At 37.1% G+C, this 24202-nt stretch overlaps 1 protein-coding gene across 8 annotated transcripts in view; it reads right to left on the bottom strand.

Annotated features, from left to right (window-relative positions):
• The window catches only part of TRIO (trio Rho guanine nucleotide exchange factor), a 509362-nt gene that overhangs the window by 225506 nt on the left and 259654 nt on the right, over positions 1-24202 (bottom strand). For 6 of the 8 annotated variants that reach the window (XR_011966271.1, XM_072605443.1, XM_072605438.1 and 3 more), the window contains one exon: positions 398-520. Coding sequence is in view for 6 of the 8 variants with exons in the window: in XM_072605443.1 (XP_072461544.1) it covers positions 398-520 (123 nt within the window). In the remaining 2 variants the exon portion in view is untranslated. Of the gene's footprint in view, positions 1-397; positions 521-3299; positions 3521-6063; positions 6175-24202 lie in introns of those variants that run through there. The other 2 variants (XM_072605445.1, XM_072605444.1) reach the window with 2 other exon arrangements.

Genomic DNA, 24202 nt, shown 5'->3' with positions numbered 1-24202 from the left:
CTAGAAATGTGAAGTACACCAGGCTGGACCATACCAGCGACCAGAAGCAGACCACCCAAAACACTCAATTGATGTTTCTCTTTTTCAAGTGTTACGCTTTACAAAAGAGCTAACCAAGTGACCTACCTCCTGCCTCTGAGAGCAAGGATTGGTTCATTCTTTGTATTTGTAACCCTAGCTCTTACAACAATAGTAAGCACTTAATAAATATTCGTTGACTGGCTGGAAATTAAACAAAACCCTCATCAGAAATCATCTTCCAATGCACACTGCTAAGGCTTTGGAGGAGTGTTCAGCATCACTTTAAACAGAGAGAGTAACTAGGATACTAATTTTTAAATAATAAACAAAGAGAATCGCTGGTAGAACCAAAGAGAGTAGAAAGTAAGCTACCGACCTGTGCTACCTCCTCAAAATCTTCGTGACGTTTCTGCAGTGCTCTGGCCCTGTGGAGAGATTTGCCCACACCAGTATGCTTGCTTAGAAATGCTTCTCCATGGTTCTCAATCCAGTCCAACACCTAGAATGGAATACAAATAACAGCTCTCATTAACGCTTTGAATGTTGGTCAATGAAGATTAAATTCTGCCATATAATAAACTGGGATAAGAAAATCCAAATTTGAATGGAAATTCAGGAGTGATATTGAGATATTGGTATACAACAGGCTTTGTAGTCAAGTCTTATATCAGCTTTTCCAGTACAAGTTTAATCAGATCTAACGTTAAATGTCAGATTAAAAGCAAAAATATAACTGTTTAGATATTACATGAGTTATAAAGCTGAGAAGACTTGGTTTACTCTGCACTTTGAAAAATAATTTATACCTTTGAAAATAAAAATTAACATTCACCTCATGCATTAGTTAACTTCTGACCAACTGTTAGAAAATATTTTTATTAACTAGACCACAAGAAACAAAGAAACCCAAAAGATGATTTAGACTCTCCTTTCTCTTTAAGCAACAATATGTATCATAGATTGAGGGTTTTTAGCCACAATTTCACAACTGAATTACTTAAAAATTTTCTCTTCTTTAAATACTACTGCAGTATATAAGATTAATAAAAATAAAGAAGTTAAACTATTTAATGCAGAATGGTTATTCCCACTTATTACTACAATAAAATGAACAGTTTGCTGGCTCTCCACTTAAGAAATCATGGATAATTGACTATACCTAAAAAACAATATTTTTATTATAATAATTGCATATGCCTTGTGACTCCTTCTTCTTCCAAAGATGGGGAGGGTGGATTAAGAGCGTAACAGTTGTGTAAACTAAAAATCTCTAGATTAAAAAATGAAGTGTTTTATTTAAATAATTAAATACAAATTTTAACAATTACCAGTGCTTGAAAAGCACAAAATATATAAGTCTGAATACTTTTGACCATCTTCTGTATTACAGTAAAATTCTGAGAGTCAACAGAAAATTGGATTAGGTACTTTAGTAACATTTTTAACTGTGTTGGCTGATCAAAATGGCTTTATCAAAATTTTAAAAAATAGTGACCACAGAACTAAGACCATATCTTATGGGTTTGATAATCACTTTGTCCTTCATTAACTGAGAAATAGATCTCCATGCTCTGTACTGCTGGAGGCCTCTGAAGAGAGAAAGAGGAAGCAGCTGATAGGAGCTCTCTCCATTATTCAGTTAGCTTGCTCTCCATAGCGTTCTGAACTTCCCCCATGCAAACCAGAGCCAATATATATAATAAACTATCAAGCAGCCATGGGACTGTTCTTCAGACATGAGGTAATTCTTATTCATTCAGTCTTTCTCTAAAGTAAAAGCCGCATATAATACATTTGTGATGCTTTAGAATTCTCTGAAATGTCTTGTTGCATAAGCAGAAACAGAGAAGAGGGTGGGTTCTAAGGCTCCAATCTTGATATTCTGATTTCTAGGTTATTCTCTTGAGGACCTTTAACCTTGGTCAGACTTAGGTTTTCTGTGGAGAAAATAACACTATGAACATATGGGTATTCCACCTTACACCTGCAGTTGGATACCCAACCCATTTCTGTCAACAACAACCATTTTTCTAGGCACCTGGAATCAGAAAATAATTTTACAAACACTTCTATCTTATGATTTTCTGCTGTGGTAGTTCTACTATAACGTTTCATGAATCCCTCTTTTATCTCATTTTCATTGCCACCACCTTAGGTGACACCCTTGCCACTTCAAAACTGGACCACTGCCACACAACATCCTGGCCTTTACCACCAGCTTACTGAGGTTTTGTTGTTGTTGTTTTTTAAACATTGCCCTCATCCTGCCACTTCCCTGTTCAAAAACCTTCAATGGATCCCCGTTAGTCATTAGAGGAAAGTAACTAGATGCAAACTGGCACTCAAAGCCCTCAACATCTGACTTCATTCAGCCTGACACTCTAACACGAAACGTCTGCTGAAGTCAGGCCAGTCTACTCATTGTCTCTCCCAGATTAGTGATCTCCTGATTCATTCAGCTAAATGCATTCTATATGCCATGCTCAACCCTGCCTTTCAGACTCTGCTAATGTATTCTCCTTGCCTGAAATACCTTCTACCTCTTCTCTACCTATCAATATCCTACCCATCTTTCAGGAAGCCCCATCTCTATCTCCTTCCAATCACATGGCCTGAAGTCACAAAATACGCATTAATTATACCATTCTTTTTAGTTCTTAACTATATATATTGCTGAGAGCTGAGGACAGAACTTTGAAGAACACCAGTATGTAGAGGACAGGAGAAAGAACAGAAATCATCAAAAGACAATGAGAAATAGCAGCTAAGGTTAGGAAAGGAACCAGAAGATAACTCTATCCCTGAAGCCACAGTTTTAATAAGGCGAGAATGGTAAAAAAAATTAATTAAAAATTTAAAAAAATATATATATTTAAGAGATTTTCTTAGAAAAAATAATTAAGACAATGTTGTGAATCAAAGCGGCATAACAAGCATTCAAAACCAAATGGAAATTTTTTTGGATTTTTCACTGTTTCTGAATAGTTTAATAAAGAGGCAGCTATATGGCATTTTGAATAGAGTGCTGGGTCTGGAATCACAAAGACCTGAATTCAAATATGGCCTGAGATACTTACTAGCTCTGTGGCCCTGAGCAAGCCTCTTAACCTCTGTATGCCTCAGTTTCCTCAAATGGAAAATAATTAAAAAATCATATAACATATAAAGATATAATAAAATAAACATTATATTAACATATTGTATAAAATAACAATTAATGATAAAAATAAATAAAATAAATAATAAAAATAATTCTAAAACACAATAAAAATCCCTACCTCCCACAATTTCTGTAAAGTCCTTCGCATGGTGCCTGGAAAGTGGCAGTCACTTCATAATTTCTTGTTCCCTTCCTTTCCTACTTAGACTATTATTTCTCATCATTAAGATGATGTTGAAGTATCACACAGTCCTTAGTAGAAAAGGACTATCTCTAGCAGCTGAAAAGACTGCTACCAGAAATTACCTGACAGGCTATCAACATGTCACAGTACATAATGTGTTGGGGTGTCAGGAAGGGCTCTTGAACTCCAGCTAACCCTGCCCCTAAGAGAACACTATGATTGTGAGGTAAGTGGTAAAACTCCTCTGAGGTGAGTCTGGTCCGGAGGATCACTGACTACACTCACTCGGAGGTTCCCTCAAGAGACCAAGTTCTTTCCACAGAAGCATCATGGCATGATGCCAGTCTCGGGAGTCAGAAGATCGAAGTTTTCAAATCTCTCATCTGTCATTTACTGGGTGACCACAAGCAAATGACTTAATTTTTCTAAACTTCAGTTGTCTACAAAATGAAGATCATCAGTACCACATATTCTACAGGGTTTGCTTTGAGGCTCAAATGAAATGATCAATGTCCTGTTTTACAGACTGTAAAGCACTATGTTTTAGTACACCAGATGTGCCCCTACCAGCTAGTTCAGTCCGGTAGCTTTTAGTAACTTCTTTCTCTGAACCCTCCAAGTGAAGCTCATCTGTTAGGCTAGCTCAGAACCCATTTAATTTCTACTGGAGAACTCTGGAATGAAGGCAGATACAGGTCCCTTCTAAGGCTACTCAGGCCAGTCTCCTGGTCTGGTCCCACACCTTGAAATCTGACCTAGTACTAGGCCTCCCAGATGACACCGCCATCAGGTTACTGTGATGGTTTCGAAGTCAAGCCTGGAGTGCTACTGAAGGTTGACTGACAGAATGCTGTATGATCAAATTTGACAAGTCTGCTGTCTTTCCTGTTTAAAAATTCTATTATTCATGAGAGTTGACTTGGCACTTATGTCACATCTTTCCTCATCTGAGTAAGCATCCTGAAGAGAGGAACTATGTATTTGACTTCCTAGGTTCACAGAAATAATATCTCCCTTTTAAATGCACATGAGTCCTGTCATCAAAGCTGATTGTTGAGTAGCAGCTCACTTAGGGCTAAGCATTTTTTCAAAAATTTTAAGGGAACAGATGCCCTCAGCTGGTGCTGCTGTATTAGTCACCTGATTTCAAGGCACATACAACAAGCATTTAAATTGTTTATGGGACTGAAAATCCTTCGAGGACATATTACAAAACCTGGGCACCGCTCACTCTGAAGGAAACGTCTCAATGACAACTTCAAGATCTCTTAACCTCCCAGTCTGGCTGCATTTAATGGAATGTGCCTCTGGGCGTCACGCCAATGCCAGGCGGAAGAAAGCTATCAAATATTTTAAGCCTGAAAGGAATGTAAAGAGATGCATAAATAATAGCCATGCTACATTCAACTTTTAAAATCTGACAGAAAGCCCACAAAGGCTATTTCATTCTTCTTAGTTACAACACATTCTGTCTACCCTGCATTTTTTACACATCCGGTGCTTTTCTAACATAGGAAAAAGGAGTAAGTCATTAGCAAAATGGGCCGTTAAATGGCTCAGTGGATACAATGTAGGGCACAGAGCTGAATGCGGTCACAGACAAGAAATAGCTTTGTGACACAGGCCAAGTGACTTAACCTCGGTTTTGCCTCAGTTTCCTCATCTGTAAAATGGAGATAATAATAGTACCTACCTCTCAGAAATGCTGAAAAGATCAAATGAGATAATATTTGTAAAGTACAGCATCTAGCACATTGTAGGTGCTGTACAAATGTTAGCTATTATTATTATTATCACAAACAAAATAAAACAGGTAGATGATGAGTCCCAAAACAGATTTTGCATAAGGCCACAGTTTTGAAAATGAAAAAGAATAGGAAAATAACAAATCAAGGAAGGTCAGAAGATAATCTTTTTAAATAACAGAGCTTCTTTTTTAAAGTTTCAATAATGAAGAATTAGAAAAAGTTGGTTATCAACAGTTTCTCAATATTACCTGATATCTTCTTCATTCACCCCTGGCCCCAACAAAAAGATACTGTAAGTGCCAATAAAGTTCCCACAATGGCAAGAGAAATTCAATCAAGCAGTCAACAATTAGATTTCCAACAAAGACAAAGGAAATTCAATCTATCAACAAAGGCCTACTATGTGCCTGGCACTGCACAAAAGGAATGTTAAGTGCTAGTAAATCTCCAGCATGACAAGGGGGATTAAATCAAGTAGCCAACAATTATATTTCCAACAAGGACAAAAGAAATTCAATCCATCAACAAAGGCCCCTACTATGTGCCAAGCTACAAATACTTTTTTTTAAAAGAACACTTTAGTGCCATTGATCTAAAATAATCCAAGACAGTCATGCAATCAAAGATGATATTCAATACCAAGATTTCCCTGGGGATGCTCTGTGTTTGGCAGTTTGTATGTAATACACTTCCCAGCTTTCCAAAGAATTCCTCATCAACAGTTGTAACTTAAATCTATCCAAATAACATTTTAAAGAAATGCTTGTTAAATTTTTCAAGCCAAAACATTTGCAGAACAAGGGGTTTCATTCATCAAAGCCCAGGGCTCTGGCTGGCTAACCACAGGCATTTCCCAATCTAACTCTTTTCCCCCAAGCCAACCAAAGTGGAGCCAGAAGCACGGCTGCCTATCTGGACGCCTGGTGACCCTCCCTAACAGAAGGACTCACATCCCAGCTGCTGCTCTCCTTCCCAGGCTCAGAGAAGCTGGATTGCTTTCGCCAGAGGCAGAAGAACAGCTTACATTCTTCCAGGAGTAGTAGACCCAATGCTGACTCCCTTTCCTGTTCAAATTAAGCAGGAAGGAGCAGGATGTGATGTGATCTAGGTTCCTCTGTGTTTCAATGCCCTCTAATGGACAAAATGACACCTTCAAAGCTAAGGGCTGCTCTGTAATGCCTAACTCTCCTGAGGAGAGCTGTTAGAGCTCAGAAGATTGTAAGGTTTTCAATTTCAACCACCATGCTGGTTTTGTTGTTGTGTTTTCGTTATTCATTCTCAAAAAGGACCATGACATCGTGGTGATGACATGACTTGCAGTTGACTTTGATTTGAATGAAGGAGGGCTGTGCAAGGTAACCAACCTCACTTTCTTCTCTGAGCCATCTGGATCCAGTGGCCTGATATTCATCAGGATGATTGGAGACAGCCCAGGTTGCAATGTAAGACCCTGGCCCTTTCAGGCTAATGTCTTATAGCATTCTCAGTTTGAGTGAGATACACCAATCAATGGCTTCTTTTAGTAGTTGCTCAAGGGATGGCCCCTTTAATTAAAAAAAAAAATAATCTAACTGGGAGGGGAAGACCCTCAGGGCCATCTCCAGCAGTCCTGATGAATATCAGGTCACTGGACCCAGATGGCACAGGAGAAGAAAGAGAGGTTGGTGACCTTGCACAGCCCTCCCTCACTCAAATCAAAGTCAACTGCAAGTCATGTCATCATCTTGATGTCACAGTCCTCTTCAAGAATGAAGAACACAACCTATGAGTGAGTAGCAGCTCTCCTCCTCCTCCTTTTCCTCCTCCTGTGTTCTACCCCCAAAAGCTGCCTTTTTTCCTCTAGGTTTAATGGCTACACATCTCTTGCTCAAAGACCAAACCTCAAATCCAATTCACTCTGGAGCTCATAGACTGGACAAGTTCCCACGCACCTAGCACAGATTTAAATACCAAGCTGGTGCATAGAATGAAATCACTGAATCCTAGATTTAAGGCTAGAAGAGACCTTTGATGTAGTCTAACCCATCCACTTTACAAAGGGGGAAAGTGAAGCTTGAGGAAGTTAAATGATTTTTCCAAGGGGACAGGGTGTTAATAAGATCTGACTTGGAATTTGAATACAGGTCCTCTGACTCCAAATTCAACAGCCTTTTCCACTCTTCAGCCAGCTGGAAGGCCTATAGTTTTGCAGCCGACTTCCTGAGAAATATTAAAAGTTTACAGTGTCTCATCAGTAATGTTAAGGAATGAATTTTCCTTTAAAACCTTTTACTTTAACTGTTTTGGATGAAAATTTTTTTCAAATCAATAACATAATCTAATCTTTTCTTGCTGACAACAGCATCACTGTAAACATTAATTGTTCCTCCAAGAAATAGCCTCAAATAGCTTACAATATTAAAAGCTATTTGTCTACTTATGTTTGTCCCCCAGCTATTCCCTCAACGTTCAGAAAACGTTATTTCTTGTTATCTGTGTTACTTACTTTCTTTGGTTCCCCATATTATGATTCCAAAACCCGCCGTCCCTGTGAATATTCCCTATTTTTTTTCTGCTCACACTGTCCAATGGGCTGAGGGAATCAAGGAGGTTAGAATTGCGTTAAAAAGAAAAATGGAGGCTCTAAATGAAGGCCTGAAGGGACCTGTTCATGAGGTTTAAGAAATCTATACTGTCTATTTCACAAGTTTTATATGCTTATTTATTGAAGTATCAATATCAATAATACCAACAAATACTTACTGAGCAACCACTATGTATAAAAGATACAAAAACGGAAAATGTGATACCTCAAGAATAGTTATCTGGCATCAAATAAAATATACCATGTGTGTTCTTTATTAACCACTCCCCAAAGATCATGTGACAAAACTGATAAAAAGCTTCCAAAATTATGTCATCTCTTAGACTGTTACTTTTAAAACTTGGGACTTAAAACAATTGCTTCACTCATAAGCAGTTAGTAGCATTTGGCAGAAAATAAATACAACAACTTCAGTGTCCTTTTATTGTTAGGGAATAATTAACAAAAAATAATTTAATTCCCTGTGGAGAATTTGCAGGAGCAGGAATAATGATGATGATGATGATGATAATAATAACAAAATAATGATAGTAGGCATTTATACAATGCTGCAAAGTTCACAAATTCCTTTACATGTAAATTGATTTGATAGGTACTATTCTTATCCCTATTTTACAGCAAATAGAGACATAGAGGTTAAGTGAATTTCCTAGGGTCACAAAGCTAATAGAGTCTGAAACAAGATTCAAACTCAGAACCTCCTGATCTCAAGTTCATGTTCTACCCACTATGCCAATGTACGCCTAAGTGATGAAGGCGTACATGCTTTTTAATGCCTTAGTGGAGGCAGTATGCACATCAATGAGATCAGAGACACATTCAAGTATGGAAGAAACAGCCAAATGTAAAATACTTTAATGTATTGGAATTTTAAATGGACAATGCAATGTATAAATAAAAATATCAGATTATTAAAGAAGGGCCTTCTAATTCACATTTAATAGCAGAGAGGAAAAAAATGAATTTTGAAAGAACAGACATTTGTGATTTAAAAAAAACATTAAATGAAAAGAAATAAAAATAAACACTTATATGGACTGTTTTAAACATTTCTGACATTGAATTTGATTTGTTTCTTTTAATACTACATCAAATAGTTTTTCCTGTTGCAAAATATTGACTTCCTCTGTGCTCCACCCTGAATTCTCTATAAAGCTAAAATTAACATACTTTCATTTGTTTTGGTTACTTCCTTGTTGAAGCCCTGTTGGCTTTGATAATTTAAAGCATCAGTGATGTCCATATGTTGGATTATTTTAACTTTAAAATGTTTTTTGCAAAATTCTGTTAAACTGGGAGATACACAATCCAGGATTTTTACATTTATTAAATCAAAGCTACCTTTGATTATGTAAAATGAGATCAAACAATTTGACAGTAATCACTTTCAGTTCGCTAAATATAAGTTGGTGAACATTTCATTCTGAAAATGGCATTTCCCAGTGGTTGGCTCTGGGTAACAATCAGTGTGTCATTATGAATTTGGACAAAATGAAAACCACAAAATAAACTTAAATTTTTTTCACAGGTGATGTAAAAAAAAATTAATTCATTAGACAGTGTCCCACAACTCTGAGTGCAATTTTAAGTTTAAAACTGTACTTAGATTTTTGGAATAACCTGTAATAGAGCCAGCATATCTATACTGTTTCTGACTGAGGTGGCCTGAGCATTTGTTTTTTGATATACAAGGGAATATTTTATTTCAAATGGCCCATTTAGTCATGCTCTTCCACTTCTAGTAGAGGCCAAGCTAAGCAAAACCACATCATCCATCTCCTCATGGTCACTAATAAATTGGACACAGAAGGAAAAAAAAAGATTAGCTGCCTGGAATAAAGGACTGGGGCCCTAGATTACTGATGAAGCTTCTTTCCCACAAGGAGCCTGGGAACTCTGCCAGATCAATTACACCAATGGCCCTCTCTTTTCTCCCTTTCCATCTCTTTCTCTAGGTATCTATCCCTAATCCTAATCCATTCTTTCCAGTACTACAAAGACTGACATATCTAACTGGTTTTATGCCCTGGGTTTAAATTCTAACTACTTCATAAATCCATTTCCCTGGATCTAAATTCCCTAATCCATAAAATGACAGGGTTGGAACAGATGGCTCCAGGTCCCTTCCAATGCTAGATCTGGGATTCTAGGACCCTTCTGCTGCCATCTTGATAAAAACTACATACATTCTAATTCTTCTTCCCAAGAAACACAAACTGTTATTTAACGTCCCCTGGACAGTTTAGAATGTACAGAGTTTAAATGATACCTACAAAAATAGAATTGCCGAAAAAGCCCTGGACTGAGACTGAAGAACTCTACCCTTTGTTGTCTAGATTGCAAAAATAACTTAATCTGGGACTCAGTTTCCTCCTCTATCAAATATGGGTGTTAGTGCTGGGCTACCTTACTGGTTCTTTACCTAAAATGGCCACGGACGACTTTTGGGCTTTAAGTAAAAGTACAGAATCTATACAAGTTCATTCAAAAAGCTTCAAAGGTATAAAATACTCTAGGGTTGAAAAGGAATAAGGGAAGTTGTAGAATAAAATAGATAAAATCATAACCAAAACAATGTAGCAGTAATAAACTTCTTTGAGACATGTATATGTATATATATATACATATATATATATGTATATATACACACACATACACACACACACATTTTCACAAGTAATGTTTTAAAACAAATATTTAGGATAATTTTGGAGGAACACATCATTGACATTCAAATTTCCTTATGGAACCCTTAATCACATCACTTTATGAAACAATGCATAAGATGATCGCTGAGGTCCTTTCCAGTTAAAAAGTTTTGTAATTTAATGAGATACACTGCAATTTAGAAATATAATGGCAGACACCTAGTCTAGCCATATATGACTTCTTCCTGTGAACATAATTTAAGCTTGTTCAGTAGTATAAATAAAGCGGCCTTCTCAAGCCCCTGCCCTGGGATCCAAGGGCTCTTCATTTCTTTGTCCAATTTAATTTAAAATTAGAATTCAACATATTTTAAAAGAAACAATCATCTAATGCATGGAGGAGATTAAAGCAGATAGAATTAGACACCCTAAAAAACAGGAAGGCTAATATTGAGTTGAGCATGGGGAATGGAAAGAAGCATTCAGTAGAAAACAAGAGGAAAAGTTTTAAAGAACAATCACCCAGGCAAGAGTATGAGACAGGACAGAAATTCTAAGTACTACTTCTGCATAGCCAACATAGAAGCATTTCAAGTGATTGGCTCTCTTTGCTCCACTATGATTTTCTTAGGTACACACAAACTATGGAGAAAAAAAGGAGGAAAGTAAAGAGATTACAATGAAGAAGACAGTCTGTTGAATTCCACATCTACTTCCCATTTTTTAAATACAAAGATCATCACCTTTCTAGCATGTGAACTATTAAAAAATAAATTATAGAGCATCAAAGATCCTTATGCAGACCAAAAGAGTTCAGTAAATAATGAATATTCTTTATTGCTAATAAAAGGGTTCACATTTTATATTCTTACTAATGAATTACTATTCTTAAGCCTTAAGGAGTTTTTAGGGAACGCAGGGTGGTATGGTGAAAAGAGAATCAGAGTAAGTCAGGAGACCTGTATTCAAGTACTAATTCTTGTACTAACAACATGATGGTATGAAGGTTCTCATCATCAGGTTCTGAATCCACAGATAAACACTGTCTACTCTAATGTCCCTCCAAAGCAAAATAAGGAACTCTTAGAAGAAACCACACATTCATATCAAGAGAAACAATCAGAATTTACATCAAGTAGACAGCCAAGACCTGAACTAAATGGACTTTTACTTAGCTGAAGGATATTTAATCATTCTGATGAATACACACCTACCTAAACTCATCTTTAGAAGTAAACTGGAAATAAGTTGCAATAATGATCACAGGTGAGGATCTGAAGGAAGTAGTAAGAGTCAGTAAACACAGTCTGAAACTTTATCACTGATCCAATGCTCCTCTGAGAACTGACAACCTAAGGCATGTCAAAGACTTCAGAGAAATTACTTCTGTTGACCTATAAGAGAGCAGCCATCAGAGTTGGAAGCAAAACTGCCGAGAAAAGAAAAGGAAGATCACCCCCTTTTCTTTACAATTTTTTCTCACATCATGGCCTGTCTTCTGACCTGTTGTGCACTCATGTTACCTCCTGATTGTTCAAAATCTCCCTCATGCAGATTATATTTAATACTATCCTTTACCAAAGGACTCCATGATTCAAAATATCCTCTGGCAACACCTCCTATCCCATTCCACTCTACTTTTTCCCCCTCCAGTGAAGCAGTTCTTGGTCAGATATTTAACAATTATCCAAAGGTGGTCAAGCAGTTTATTAAAACAGTTCCCACCAAAGGATTAATGATTGATTAACCAATTATTAACTGATTGGCTCAACCTTTCCAGGGCTTATTTGCATTTTAAAAGAAAAGCTTGTTAAGCAAAATGAATCTGAAATGAGTGGGATGCATGTGTGTAAATTTGAGCACCCCTACCTTCCCACACCCTCTCTAAGCACAAATGGCAGGCTAACAGGGGTTGAGAAATTTGGCACTGCGTTTTGGAAAGGCTGTCCAGCTCTGGGTGGAGCAAGGGATCTTAACCTAGCATTTGTGAGCTAAAAAAGTTTTGGCAACTATTTCAATATAATTGGTTTCCTTTGTAATTCTATGTATTTAATTTTGAATATTTAAAAAATATTATTCTGGGAAGGGATCTATAGCTGTCACTAAAGTGACAAAGGGTCCACAACACAAAAAAGGTTAAGAATCCCTGCTGCAGAGGTTGTCCAAAGAGATGATAAAGGAATTCATGAAAGCAGGTAGGTGGGAATGGTGACTGCTATAATATTACTGATCCTTCCCATAGAGAGGGTGTGTGTGTGGGGGGGGGGGGGGTATGTGTGTGTGTGATGTGTGTGTGTGTGTCTCTACATATCTATATCTACATACCTGCCAGACAACTCACGTACTGTACAAAGTCACTTCACTTACTGAAAGCTGGAACTCTGGACTGTCTCCAGTATGCACTGGTTCAGGGCACTCAAGACACTTATTTGAATTATCTTAGCCTAAACCTCACTGTACCATACATGTGAACAGGGGCTCTGGAAGGTGCTACCATGCTGGAAAGGAATATTGGCCCCAGCAACACTCAGTGCTTTCTGAGTGTCAGCCTACCTAAGTACAGAATGGGATGAATTCTCTGGCTTTGGCTGCCTGTGTAACAAAGAAAAACATAAAACGGCCTTCAATCTTGTCTGGCCTCTTCCATTTCCAGAAGTCACAATGTCAAGGGAAGTAAAAGGGAACAGAGGAGACTGCCTTAGAAATTTTAGATAGCTATTTGTACTATAAAGTGAGATTCTTGTCAAGGGACCCTTGGGCACATGGACTAGTGGAGGAATTGAATCATTTAAATCTTGAGATTTATAAATAAAATAGGAGAACAAAAGGAGGTGACAGAGAAATGGAAGGAGAGATTTTCCTGGAAGAGGCAAATAAATGAGTTGGCAGAAATGATTTTATAATATGTTCAAAGGTAACAAGAAATATTATTTCATGAGACATTTGGTTATTTCATAATATAGTGCTCATGATAACTATTTACCAAAATAGTACCATGAAAATAATTGTGGATTCTGAGTCAACATCTGTTGCAGAAGATGAATTGGCAAAGAAAGTCTATAAAGACCTAAATAAGACCCTCTAAATTAACAAGTATACAGTATACTTTATTCTCATTGATGTGAATGCAAAGATCAGCATAGAGAAGAAATGTTCATCATGTCCTTAGAAAATTTATTCCAATGAAGAAACCAAAAGAGCACAGAAGCCAATTTAGCCAGCAAACACTTGATCTCTTTGCCGATAAGAGATATGGCAGCCAAAGCAATAATAATTAAACACATAAATTTATTAGCAAAACCTCATGGAGAAATATTTTGGAAGATTACAGACCATACAAGCTCACAAAATAAAAAGCAGTGGAGTAAAAAATAAATTTACAGAAAGTTGAGTAAGACACTCAAAGATACAAAAATATCCCAAGGGCATTGAAAGATAAAACTGGAAGGGAGTCAACAGACAAAAAAGAATGGATGAAAAATGGAAATAACCAGTAAAAATTTCTATAAAAATACTTCTCCATCAACTGCAATGAAGATACTGCATTTGGACTTTAATATACCATATGCTGATATACTATATTATGAAGTAGAAACAGCAAAGAAAAGATGACTAGCTAAATTTTAAAAAGTGGATATGGGGAATTTGTGTAGAAGGTGGCATAATTTTAATTCTCAAGATTTTTGAAAGACCAAAGAATACCAAAGGCTTAGGGAAAAAAATCTTGGAACTTCATGTTGTCAAAAAAATAGTCACTGGAAAAAATAACAATAATTGTTGACTTATATGCCTAATTTCCCATTTCAATAAAATTTTTTTGAGAGTAATGAACAAGAGCATGCTTGACAAACTTGTGAAATGAAAACAGGTATGCTTCTGCGAACAATAATCTATAGCAGACTGAATCTGTAGTTATATAATTGACAGAAAGGTGGAGAAGAGTACAAGATCCCATGATAAATATCGTCTTGATTTTTTTAAGTATCTGTTTCTGTAGAGCACAATATTGCCTTAAAGATTCTCTTCTAGTAAGATATCTTCCATATGTATATGTGGAAATGATATAAGATTCCTTGAAAGATAACAATAAGGATAATTGTGGCTAAAGATGTTGGCTCATTAATAAATATTAATGAATAATGAAGAAAAGAAAACATAATAAAGGCATAAAGGAAGAAGACTCTGCTAGATAGATATGTTTGCCACTGCTCTCGAAGAGGTCCAGCTTAGACTCCAAATGGAAGAAGATTTCCCTTTACAGATGGTGAGATCCTCCAGATTTTCCTGTGTGTAGATGGCATGGCACTAATTGCCTCAATCTCTGAAATAATGAAGAGCTGATTAAGTTCATAACGACTTAAGAAAATTCTGCCCATTACCCATGACAGAGAAGGGAGATGTGGGAAGTGGAAAAAAAAAACCAAAAAACATTTACTTAGTGCTTAGTATGTGGAAGACACTATGCTAAGTGCTTTACAAATATTATAATTTCATTTGAAAAACCAAGTAGATAAAGTCCACAACATGACATGAAGTAGACAGACAACCTAAGAGGTGATCCAATCAGTATATACAAGTAGGACAGACATTCTAGTTGCCTGACTAACTCATCAATGATTTTAATAGAAGGAGAGAGAGAGGGATTGCCCTTAGGAAAACAAATAATGCTTTATATGATCCCCAACTTTTCCTCAAAACAAAGTACCACCTTCAAAAAAAATACATTCATTGATGTTGTATGATTCTGAACCATGGAATATCATAGTCAACAAAGTTTCATATTACCCTAAGGGAAAGAGAGGGATACATGCTGGGCATGAGCAGCCCACAACACATTACAAGAGAAGCAAGGTAAAGAATATAGGTCCCCAAATAGAGCTAAACCAATCACATGGCAAGAAGAAGGCATAATCAATGTACATCCTACATATTTCATGGCATCCACATAATGATAAGAGATTTAGAAGAAAGTCTTCAGTACACTTGTGGAAGAACATGGATGAGTCACAGAATGAGAAGACAGGAAAGGAATGTGATCAGTATCAATGGGAAGGAATATTCATACTGATAAGAGGACACATCAATTTAACACTATACAAATAATGACAGTCTCTGACTTCAAGTGTCTTGCATTATTATTACTTTTTTTTTTACTAACCTGGGATTTCATTATAGGTTATCAGAAACTTCCAGTGAAGAAATTTCCTTTACCTGGGTAGATCACCTATTATGCAATTTGTAGTTTCAGGAGTGCACCAAGCTATTAAGTGACTTGCCCAATATTTGTCTGAAATAATACTAAACTCAGGTCTACCTGACTAAAAGACATCTACCTCCCTATGCCACAGCTGTAGGCAGGATGTAACATGTATAAAAATGAGTAAGACACAAGGAAGTATGTGAGTGGGGCAAAGAAACCCAAGATCCTTTTCAAGTGAAGCTCTTCCCATCACTTCAATAAATGAAGGTTCAAAATGATCTGCACCTTAAAACAGAGAATATTGACAACCAAAGGTATAGAAGAAGAACATTCCAAATGAGGAAAGGTGAAAGAATGCATGATAAATAAGGGATATGGCTGATAGTTTAGTTTTACTAGCAGGAGAATGTTGTATGAAAGGGAAGATTGTGTAATTGGGATGGAAAGATTCATTGAAGGCAGGCTGCAGAGGGCCTTTAAAGGCCAGGAAAATGACATTTTATCCTTTAATAATAACTCACATTTATATAGTGTTTAAGATAGATAAAGATATGTGACTCTGAGAAGCTGTCAATTTCTAGATTTCATACAGGAAGTAGCAGAGTTAGGGCTTTGAACCTGTCCTTTCACTTCACATACTATATCCTTTCCCTTATATCAACACTGCCTTAGAACAGTGGTTTCCAAAATAAGACCCTAATCAATCCTCTGGGGGTTGTGTAATGACTCCAAGGGGTATAGGATTCATCAATTGTAGGGCAGGATGATGAATTGCATCCCATCTTCCTAGACACACCCAATTACAGAACTTTGTGTTCACAATTACCCTCAACACTCTCCCCAGCTCCACATTTTCCACCAACCTCTCTTTTCCTTTCTTCCCTGGGATGGGACCCTCAAGATGGCTGGACCCCCAGGATAGATGGACATGCTGTTGAGAAAATTGTTCCCCCTCCTCAAGTATATCCACACCTTGTCCCTCAGATTTTTTTGTCGTGTCCCCTCTGAATTCTAGGAATGAGTCCCTTCATCTTTTCAAGTATATTGTCCCTACCATTGCCAACCTCTTCTCTCCAATCTTCAATCCAACCCTATCTATAGGTTCCTAATATCTACAAATGCTTAAATTTCTTCCATCAAAAAAACAAAAAACCCTTTACAAAAACTTACCACCAACCTCCAGTGACTGTCCTGCATTTCTCCTCCCTTTCTTAGCCAAATTTTCTAATAAAAGCTACCAACACTATCTCTACTTCCTCTCCTCTCACTCACTTCTCAACCCTTTACAATCTATATTCTGACCTCACTACTTAACTGAAACTGCTCTCCAGAGTTAACAATAATCTCATGACTGCCAAATCTGTTGACCTTTTTTTCAATCTCCACCCTCCTTAACCTCTCAGAGGCCTCTGACATTGTTAACAGCCCTCTCCTCCCTCCCTCCCTCTTGGTTCTCCCCCACTAAATGTCTATTACTTATCAAACTCCTTTAGTAGGCCTTCCTCCATATAATAACCTTTGACTGTGAGTGATTCCAAGGCTCTTTCTTGGGGTCTCTTTTCTTCTCTCTCTCCACTCTCACTGATTGATTTCATTATATCCCATTGGTTAAATTATCATCCCAATGCAGATGATTCCCAGATCTATATGGATTTTCAGCCTTACTTTTTCTTGTGAATTCTATTCCCACATGGCTAACTCAATATTTCAAACTGGATGTCCGAAGGGCATCTCAATTTCAAGATGTCCAAAAACCTAATTTTCTTTCCCCAAAACTTACTCCTATTCTGAACTGCCCTATTTCTGTTGATAGAACCACCATATTTCCAGTCACCACAGCTCAAAGTCTCAGTGTCATCCTTGATTCCTCACTTCCATTCATTCAACATAGCCAATCAACAGCCAAGTCTCCTCTTTTCTGCTTCTGCAATATCCTACTTTTCTGTCCCTTCTCTCTCTCCATAGACACAGCTACTCCTCCTACTTCTCCTCTTCCTACCTCTCCAGTGTTCCACCCAGGGGAAGGTACACTCCATGCCCAAAAGTTGCCTTTTTTCCTCTGAGTTTACCGGTTACATTTCTTGCTCAAAGATCAAACTTCAAATCCAATTCACTCTAGAGCTCATAGACTGGACAAGTCCCCACCCACCTAGCACAGAGTAGATTTAAATACTAAATAGTTTCTCTTTTAAATATAAAATACTAAATTTTAAATACTAAATTGTTTCTCTTTTACCCAGGAACCCTGAGGGTCTTCCCCTCCCAGTCTAATTTTTTTTTTTCAAGAGGCCATCCCTTGAGCAACTTTAAGAAGCCTATTCATTGAATGGGTGTATCTCACTCAAAGTGAAAATATGAGAAGACTTTAGCCTGAAAGGGCCAGATCTCATATTGCATCCTGGGTCATCTCCAGTCATCCTGATGAATATGAGACCATTGGACCCAGATGGCTCAGGAGAGAAAAGTGAGTTTGGTGACCTTGCACTGCCCTCCCTCACTCAAATCAAAGTCAATGTGATCATCTTGATGTCATGGTCCTCCTTGAGAATGAAGGACAAACCCAACAATAAGACATAGCTACTACCCTAGTTCAGGCCCTCATTAGGCCCTAGCTTTCTTAAAAATCAGTTAATCTAACCTTTTTCATTGAAGTTTTTCTAAGCCTTCCCATCACAAATTGTTCACACACACAAACACTCTGTCTGTCTGTCTGTCTGTCTCTCCCCTCTCCCCCCGCCCCCCTCTCCTGTTTATGTGTATACTGTTTCCACTAATGGATTCCAAGGCAGAAACTATTTTGTTTTCGTCTTTGGTCCCCAGTGCCCAAGACATAGCTGTCACTTCATGAATACTTCTTGGCAGATTAAGTAATTAATTAGAAAAAGAGAAAGAAGAAAGTACAGATTACTCTTTCTATAACAGTGTGGCATGATTGTGCAACCCTTTTAAAATCACTTCGCTCTCTCAGTGCTCCAGAAAATTCTCTAAGATCATAAGTTGAGAGAAAGAAGACAACTTTAATCGACAGAGAGGGTTTCCTCAAGCAGGAGTTCCTTATGCTAATGAAATCCTGGTCCCAGTCCATCAGTGAAGAGGAGGAAAGGTATAGGATGATTGCTGGGGAGGGTAGGAATATCAAGGGGAGGTGTTTTTCCTTGTTTTTTTAAGGTTAAATGGGTACTTCAAATGTTTATAGACAGAGCAGAGAAAGACAGAAGGGAGATGAAAATGAGAAAAAATGATGATTATCAACAGACCAAAGTCTGTAAAGGGATGGGAAAGGATGAGATCAAAACAAATTTTCTAGGAAAAGTGAAAATACTAATTTTTGTTGAATTTTGAACTGATAGCATCCTTCTAATATTTCATCTGCAAACTGTCATTCTATTTCAATAATCATTCCAAAAATAAATCCTGCATCTTATAAAAGACTTAAAATCATAAGACATAAAATCACTGCAAGACACAAGAAAAATGCAATAAAAATGAATTATTTCATGGTCATATTCTTATGAGGAGTAGAGATGATAATATTTTCTTTCATTTTTTTCACTTTTTGTAGAACAGCCTTTACCAATCACATAAGTATGCTACTGGTCTACTATCCTTTAGCTTTTCTTATCCATCCTTGTTATATGTCCTTTGTTATATGTCTTATAGTGAAAGAGGTTCCCTGAACAGTTGAAAAAGGCAATTACTAAGAGTTCACTATATACTAGGCAGGCAGTTAAGTGCCTCAGTGGATAGAGTGCTGCACCTGGAATCAGGAAGACTTATCTTCCTAAGTTCAAGTCTGGCCTTAGACACTTATTAGCTGTGTAATCCTGGGCAAGTCACTAAACCCTAGAAAGAGCAACCCCCTCCAGAATCTTTGCCAAGAAAATGCCAAATGGCATCACAACACACACTAAACACTGTGCCATGCACCAAGGACATAATTCAGCAAGATAGTCCCTGCTCTCAAAGACAAAGACAACACATACAGGGGGAGGCTAGGGTTAGAAAATAGAGGGAGACAGCCAGGAAGTGGCAGGGTGGTCTTGTTCTGGCAAACAAAGTAAAAGTTCCCCTATCAAAGCTTTGAGCCCCACGGGTGGTGATCCAAATTCCAGCAGGAGGGAGAAATACAGGGTGGCAGCAGCCACTGCATGAACAAGCCACTGTTTCAAAATTTTCACTCCCTTTGCTTCTCTCTACCAAAGAAATTACACAAGACTTCCCTATGTGCTTTCCACTTGAGTTTTAGGGAAAAAAAATAATTTTCAGTTTGTCCCCATCTACTTCTTCAAAGTAAAAAGAGTTTGCTTTGATTAACCTTATCAACACTTCTCATCACTCCCCAAACCAAGCCCATGTCATTTCCTATTTTCTCAAGAGAACAAGTTCAAACCATTCCTGATTAAATATAACCTACAAAACAGCACTGTTTCCTTTAAAGGACAATCGTATATTTTATATAGTATGGTAACAGGACTGTACACATTATATATCTATTACGTATCCTTTGACTTACAACCTGATATCCTATTTGCTGCTCTTAGGAGAAAAAAAAAGTGGGCTAAGGGAACTGGCCTACATTCTCATTTTAATTATCTTATTGCATATTGAAATTAATGTTTGCTGTTTTAAAATTCCAGCCCATTAAAAACACAGTTTGCCCCCAAAGCAGACTATTAAGTATTCTCAGGCTAGACTTTGGTTCTTCCTCTGTATTTTTCTCCCCCTATCCTTTCTTAATGAGCCCAATTTTCTCCTTTCAGCACCAATCAGTTGGTGTGGAGGAGTGATGGAAAGGAAAGAGGGAAAAGATTCATTCAGAGGAGGGAAACACAACCTTTTCCTCCTACTTTGTAGGATGGGAAATGATTTCTCCTATTTATTCATAAATCCAAGTAGAGCTTCCACCTGTGAATATGCAACATTTCACCTGCTGATTAAAGAACAATGGACACTAAGGGTTTAAAGGTATATGATATATAATCACTCTTGGATAATTAAAAGTAAATGGAAATAAATGTAGTCACTGCTATAAATCTCAGTTTCCATAAACTCTCCTAAAAATGGATATTTATTAATTCAGGAACTACTAGGCCTAATTAATAGAAGGTTAAATCTGGCAGGGACACTTGAGGTCACTGAATCCAACCCATTCATTTTACATCTAGAAGAAAGCAATAACTTGTACTATGTCACATAGCTAGTTAGTGCCTGAGCCAGAACTTGTCACCAGGTCTCCTAATTCCAAATGGGACGTTTTCCACCATGCCATATTCCTTACATAGAGTTAAAAGCAGAAGCTATATCAGAATTTTGATTACTAAGGCATTCATACACAGAATATTCACCTAAAAGCATAATAACAAGCTAAGCTTAGTAAGTGGCATTAAGAGTCATTAAACAATTATAAGAATCTAACACCTTATGGGACAGACCTTTTAAGTAAAGCAGTATGCTCAAGGATTTGGGAGGGAGCTTTTCTGTTGATCAAGAAGATAGGAAAAATTCTAAAATCTCAGTCCTTTTAACATGAACTATGCTCCCCTTCGGATGACTATTTAAGAGTTTGAAATCTGAGCTAGTACATGTTTTAACAATACAATTTCTCATCACCTGAGCATAGAAGAATTTCTTTTAGACATGTCACTAAGGCTTAACGCCATCTTTCTCTACATCCTGACAGGATTTCTTGTTACGTTTCAATTCCTCCTTCTCAGACTTGACAACTGATTTAAACCAGCCTCCTCTTCTAAACCACACAAAGCAGGTGCTTATGCCTGATTCAACATTAATATAATCATGTTTTACATGCTCCAACATTTTAACCCCTCAAATTGTGTTAGAAATATAGATCCCATTTTCACGATTAAAAGACTATAAGATGGAAATATTATTGAGTCGTTTTTCAGACAATTCTTACCATTAATCTGATGATGTCACGTAACCTGTTTATCTTGCCTCATTTTCTTTCTAAATTCTTTGCTACTTGCAAAGTATTTCTTTTTTCTTTTTGGAGAAAAGAAAAAAAACCCTATTTGCTACTACTAGGCAATAATGAATATTAATGAATTACTAATAAGCCATAATGAATGCTACACATTCATTAATCAATTATTTAATTTTCATAGGAGATCTGAGTAAAGGATCGGGAAATTTTAAGCTCTAGTTCATCTAAGTGCTAATGATTTTCACTGCCAGCTTTACTAGAAGGGTAGTCTACACTTACTGCCTCCTCTTCCTCCCCATGTAATCTTTGATCTATTTCTTAGATTCTGGCAGCTGTCCCAACCACTCAACTGTAATTACTCTCTCCAAGGTCACCAATGATGACCTAAATAACCTAATGTAATGTTTTTTTGTTAAGCACTCATCTGCTCAGATCTCTATAACATCTCACTGTTAAGGATCCCCAGTCCCCTGCCTCTTCTCCTGACCCTTACACATTTTCTTCTCCTTTGCCTTTTGCAGTTGATATAACAAAACCTTCTCTTTCACCTCTTTACTACTTTTACTACTACTTTTACTTCTTCTTCACCTCTAATGTCGCCCTTCCCTCAGGTTTTCCAAGCAAGAGATAAAGGGGTGGCACTTCCCCTGTGTTTGGACAGTTTATCCTTTATCTGAATGAAACTTATGTCTGTCTTCCTAGTCCTGATCTCTCTTTCCTGAACTCCAGCTATACATTTCTATGACCTAACGGAGATTTCCTCCTGGATGTTCTACCGACACCTAAAATTCAACAAATATAATACTTAAAATACTCAATCCTCCCCCACCACCCCCGCAAAAAAACCTACTTATTTAAAAATTAAAAAAAAAAAAACATTTAATGGATATTCACAGCTTTTAATAGAAGTATCTTTTTGTTTGTAAATTAAAATTTATGTTCACTGATGATAAAGTTCACAATTTAAAAAAACCCCTACTCATTCTCCTGACATTTGTCTTCCTAGTGATATAGCACAGATTTAGAGGGAAGGGGCCTCAGAGAGGATGTAGTCAAACCTCCTTAATTCAGATAAGAGGAAACTGAAGTCTAGAGAAAGAAAGTGACTTGCTCAAGATCAAATAGGTACAAAATGGCAGTAGTAGGACCAGAATCCAAGTCGTCTCTTTCATAGATAGCATGCATTTTTTAAAAAAATTTTTAGAGACAGCTATCTAGCATAGTGGATAGAATACTGAGACTGGAGTCAGGAAAACTTGAGTTCAAATCCAGCCTCAGATATTTAATAGTCTCAGATATTGAATAGTCCTGTGATCCTGGACAAGTCACTTCACTGCTGTCTGCCTCAGTTTCCTCAGCTGTAAAATGAGGATAATAACAGCACCTACCTCCCAGGTAGGGGACAGGTTGGGAGGTTCAAATGAGATAATATTTATAAAACATTTTAGCACAATGCTTGGCACATAGTAGGCCCTATTCATTCCCTATCTCTCTTTTACCAGAAACATTTCATTTTGAATCTCTGAAGTCTTCTTTAATTTCAACTCTTGGCTTGCTGGTCACCTCTAATGAGTTGTCAAATCTTCCACAATATCTACCATTCTTAATATTTTTTTCAACAGTGTCCTGTTTGTTATACTTTCCTCCAGCACCCTATATCACAGGCTTTCATGATGTCTTGCCTAGATGACTACAATGACCAAATCTCTCTCTTAAAATCCACCCTCACAATGCCACCAGAATGATTTCCTTTTGTTTGCATATCTCTGAACCATTTTTTCTTCTGTTTAAAAACATTCAATGGCCTCTCACGGCCTCTAATACAAAGATCAGCTTCCTTAATTTGACTTTCAAGATCCTTTACAATATAGCCCTTGACAATTTTTCCACCCTTATTTCATAGGATATAGCAGAAAGAATACTGATTTAACATCAAGGGACAAGTGTTCAGATCCTAGCTTGTGTAAATCACGTCACCTCTGGGCCTTTGTTTCCTCATCTGTAAAACAAGGGGGTTGGTTTACTAAGGCTTTTTTTTTTTTAAAATACATTTTCAATATAGTCATGTTGTGTAGAAGAATTAAAGTGAATGGGGAAAATCACATAACAAACCAAAATGTAATAGAAAAGAAAATGATCTGCTACATTCTGCGAATGAATTCCATAGTTCTTTCTCTGGATGTGGAAGGCATTTTGGGAATTTACTAAGCCTTTTTTCAACTTTGAATCTAAAATCCTGTGCTTTAACCAAAGTGGACTTACTTTTGCTTTTCCAGCTTTGTGCTTTCACTCACACCATTTTTTATGCCTGAAATATCTTGACTTCTGCCTTCTGATATTTTCCCAAGCCCCACTAAAAAAGGTATTTCCTCCATAAAACTGCTCAATTTGCCTAGCTAGACCCTCTGACTTCTCTTAGCTCAAGGGGCAGACCAACAAAAGCAGTTTAGGTATTAATTTGTAGCATTTTGCAACTAAAATTTGTAACATTTGTCATAGAACTTTCCTAAGAAGATATGATATAGAAATTACTGAAATCCTAATAAACAGTTTTCAAATGCACAGCAGTTTCAAATTGCAGCATCAGTGTACTTTGCAATATCACACTGGAAATGGAGATGTATTTGCACAATAACAGTTCACATTTAGAGGGCATTTTAAAGTTTACAAAGTGCTTTTACAAAAACGATCTCAATTAATCCTCACAACAACA

The sequence above is a fragment of the Notamacropus eugenii genome, chromosome 4 (genome assembly GCF_028372415.1).
Source record: "Notamacropus eugenii isolate mMacEug1 chromosome 4, mMacEug1.pri_v2, whole genome shotgun sequence".
Classification (NCBI taxonomy): Eukaryota; Metazoa; Chordata; class Mammalia; order Diprotodontia; family Macropodidae; genus Notamacropus; species Notamacropus eugenii.
This window is presented reverse-complemented; position numbering and strand designations above follow the sequence as displayed.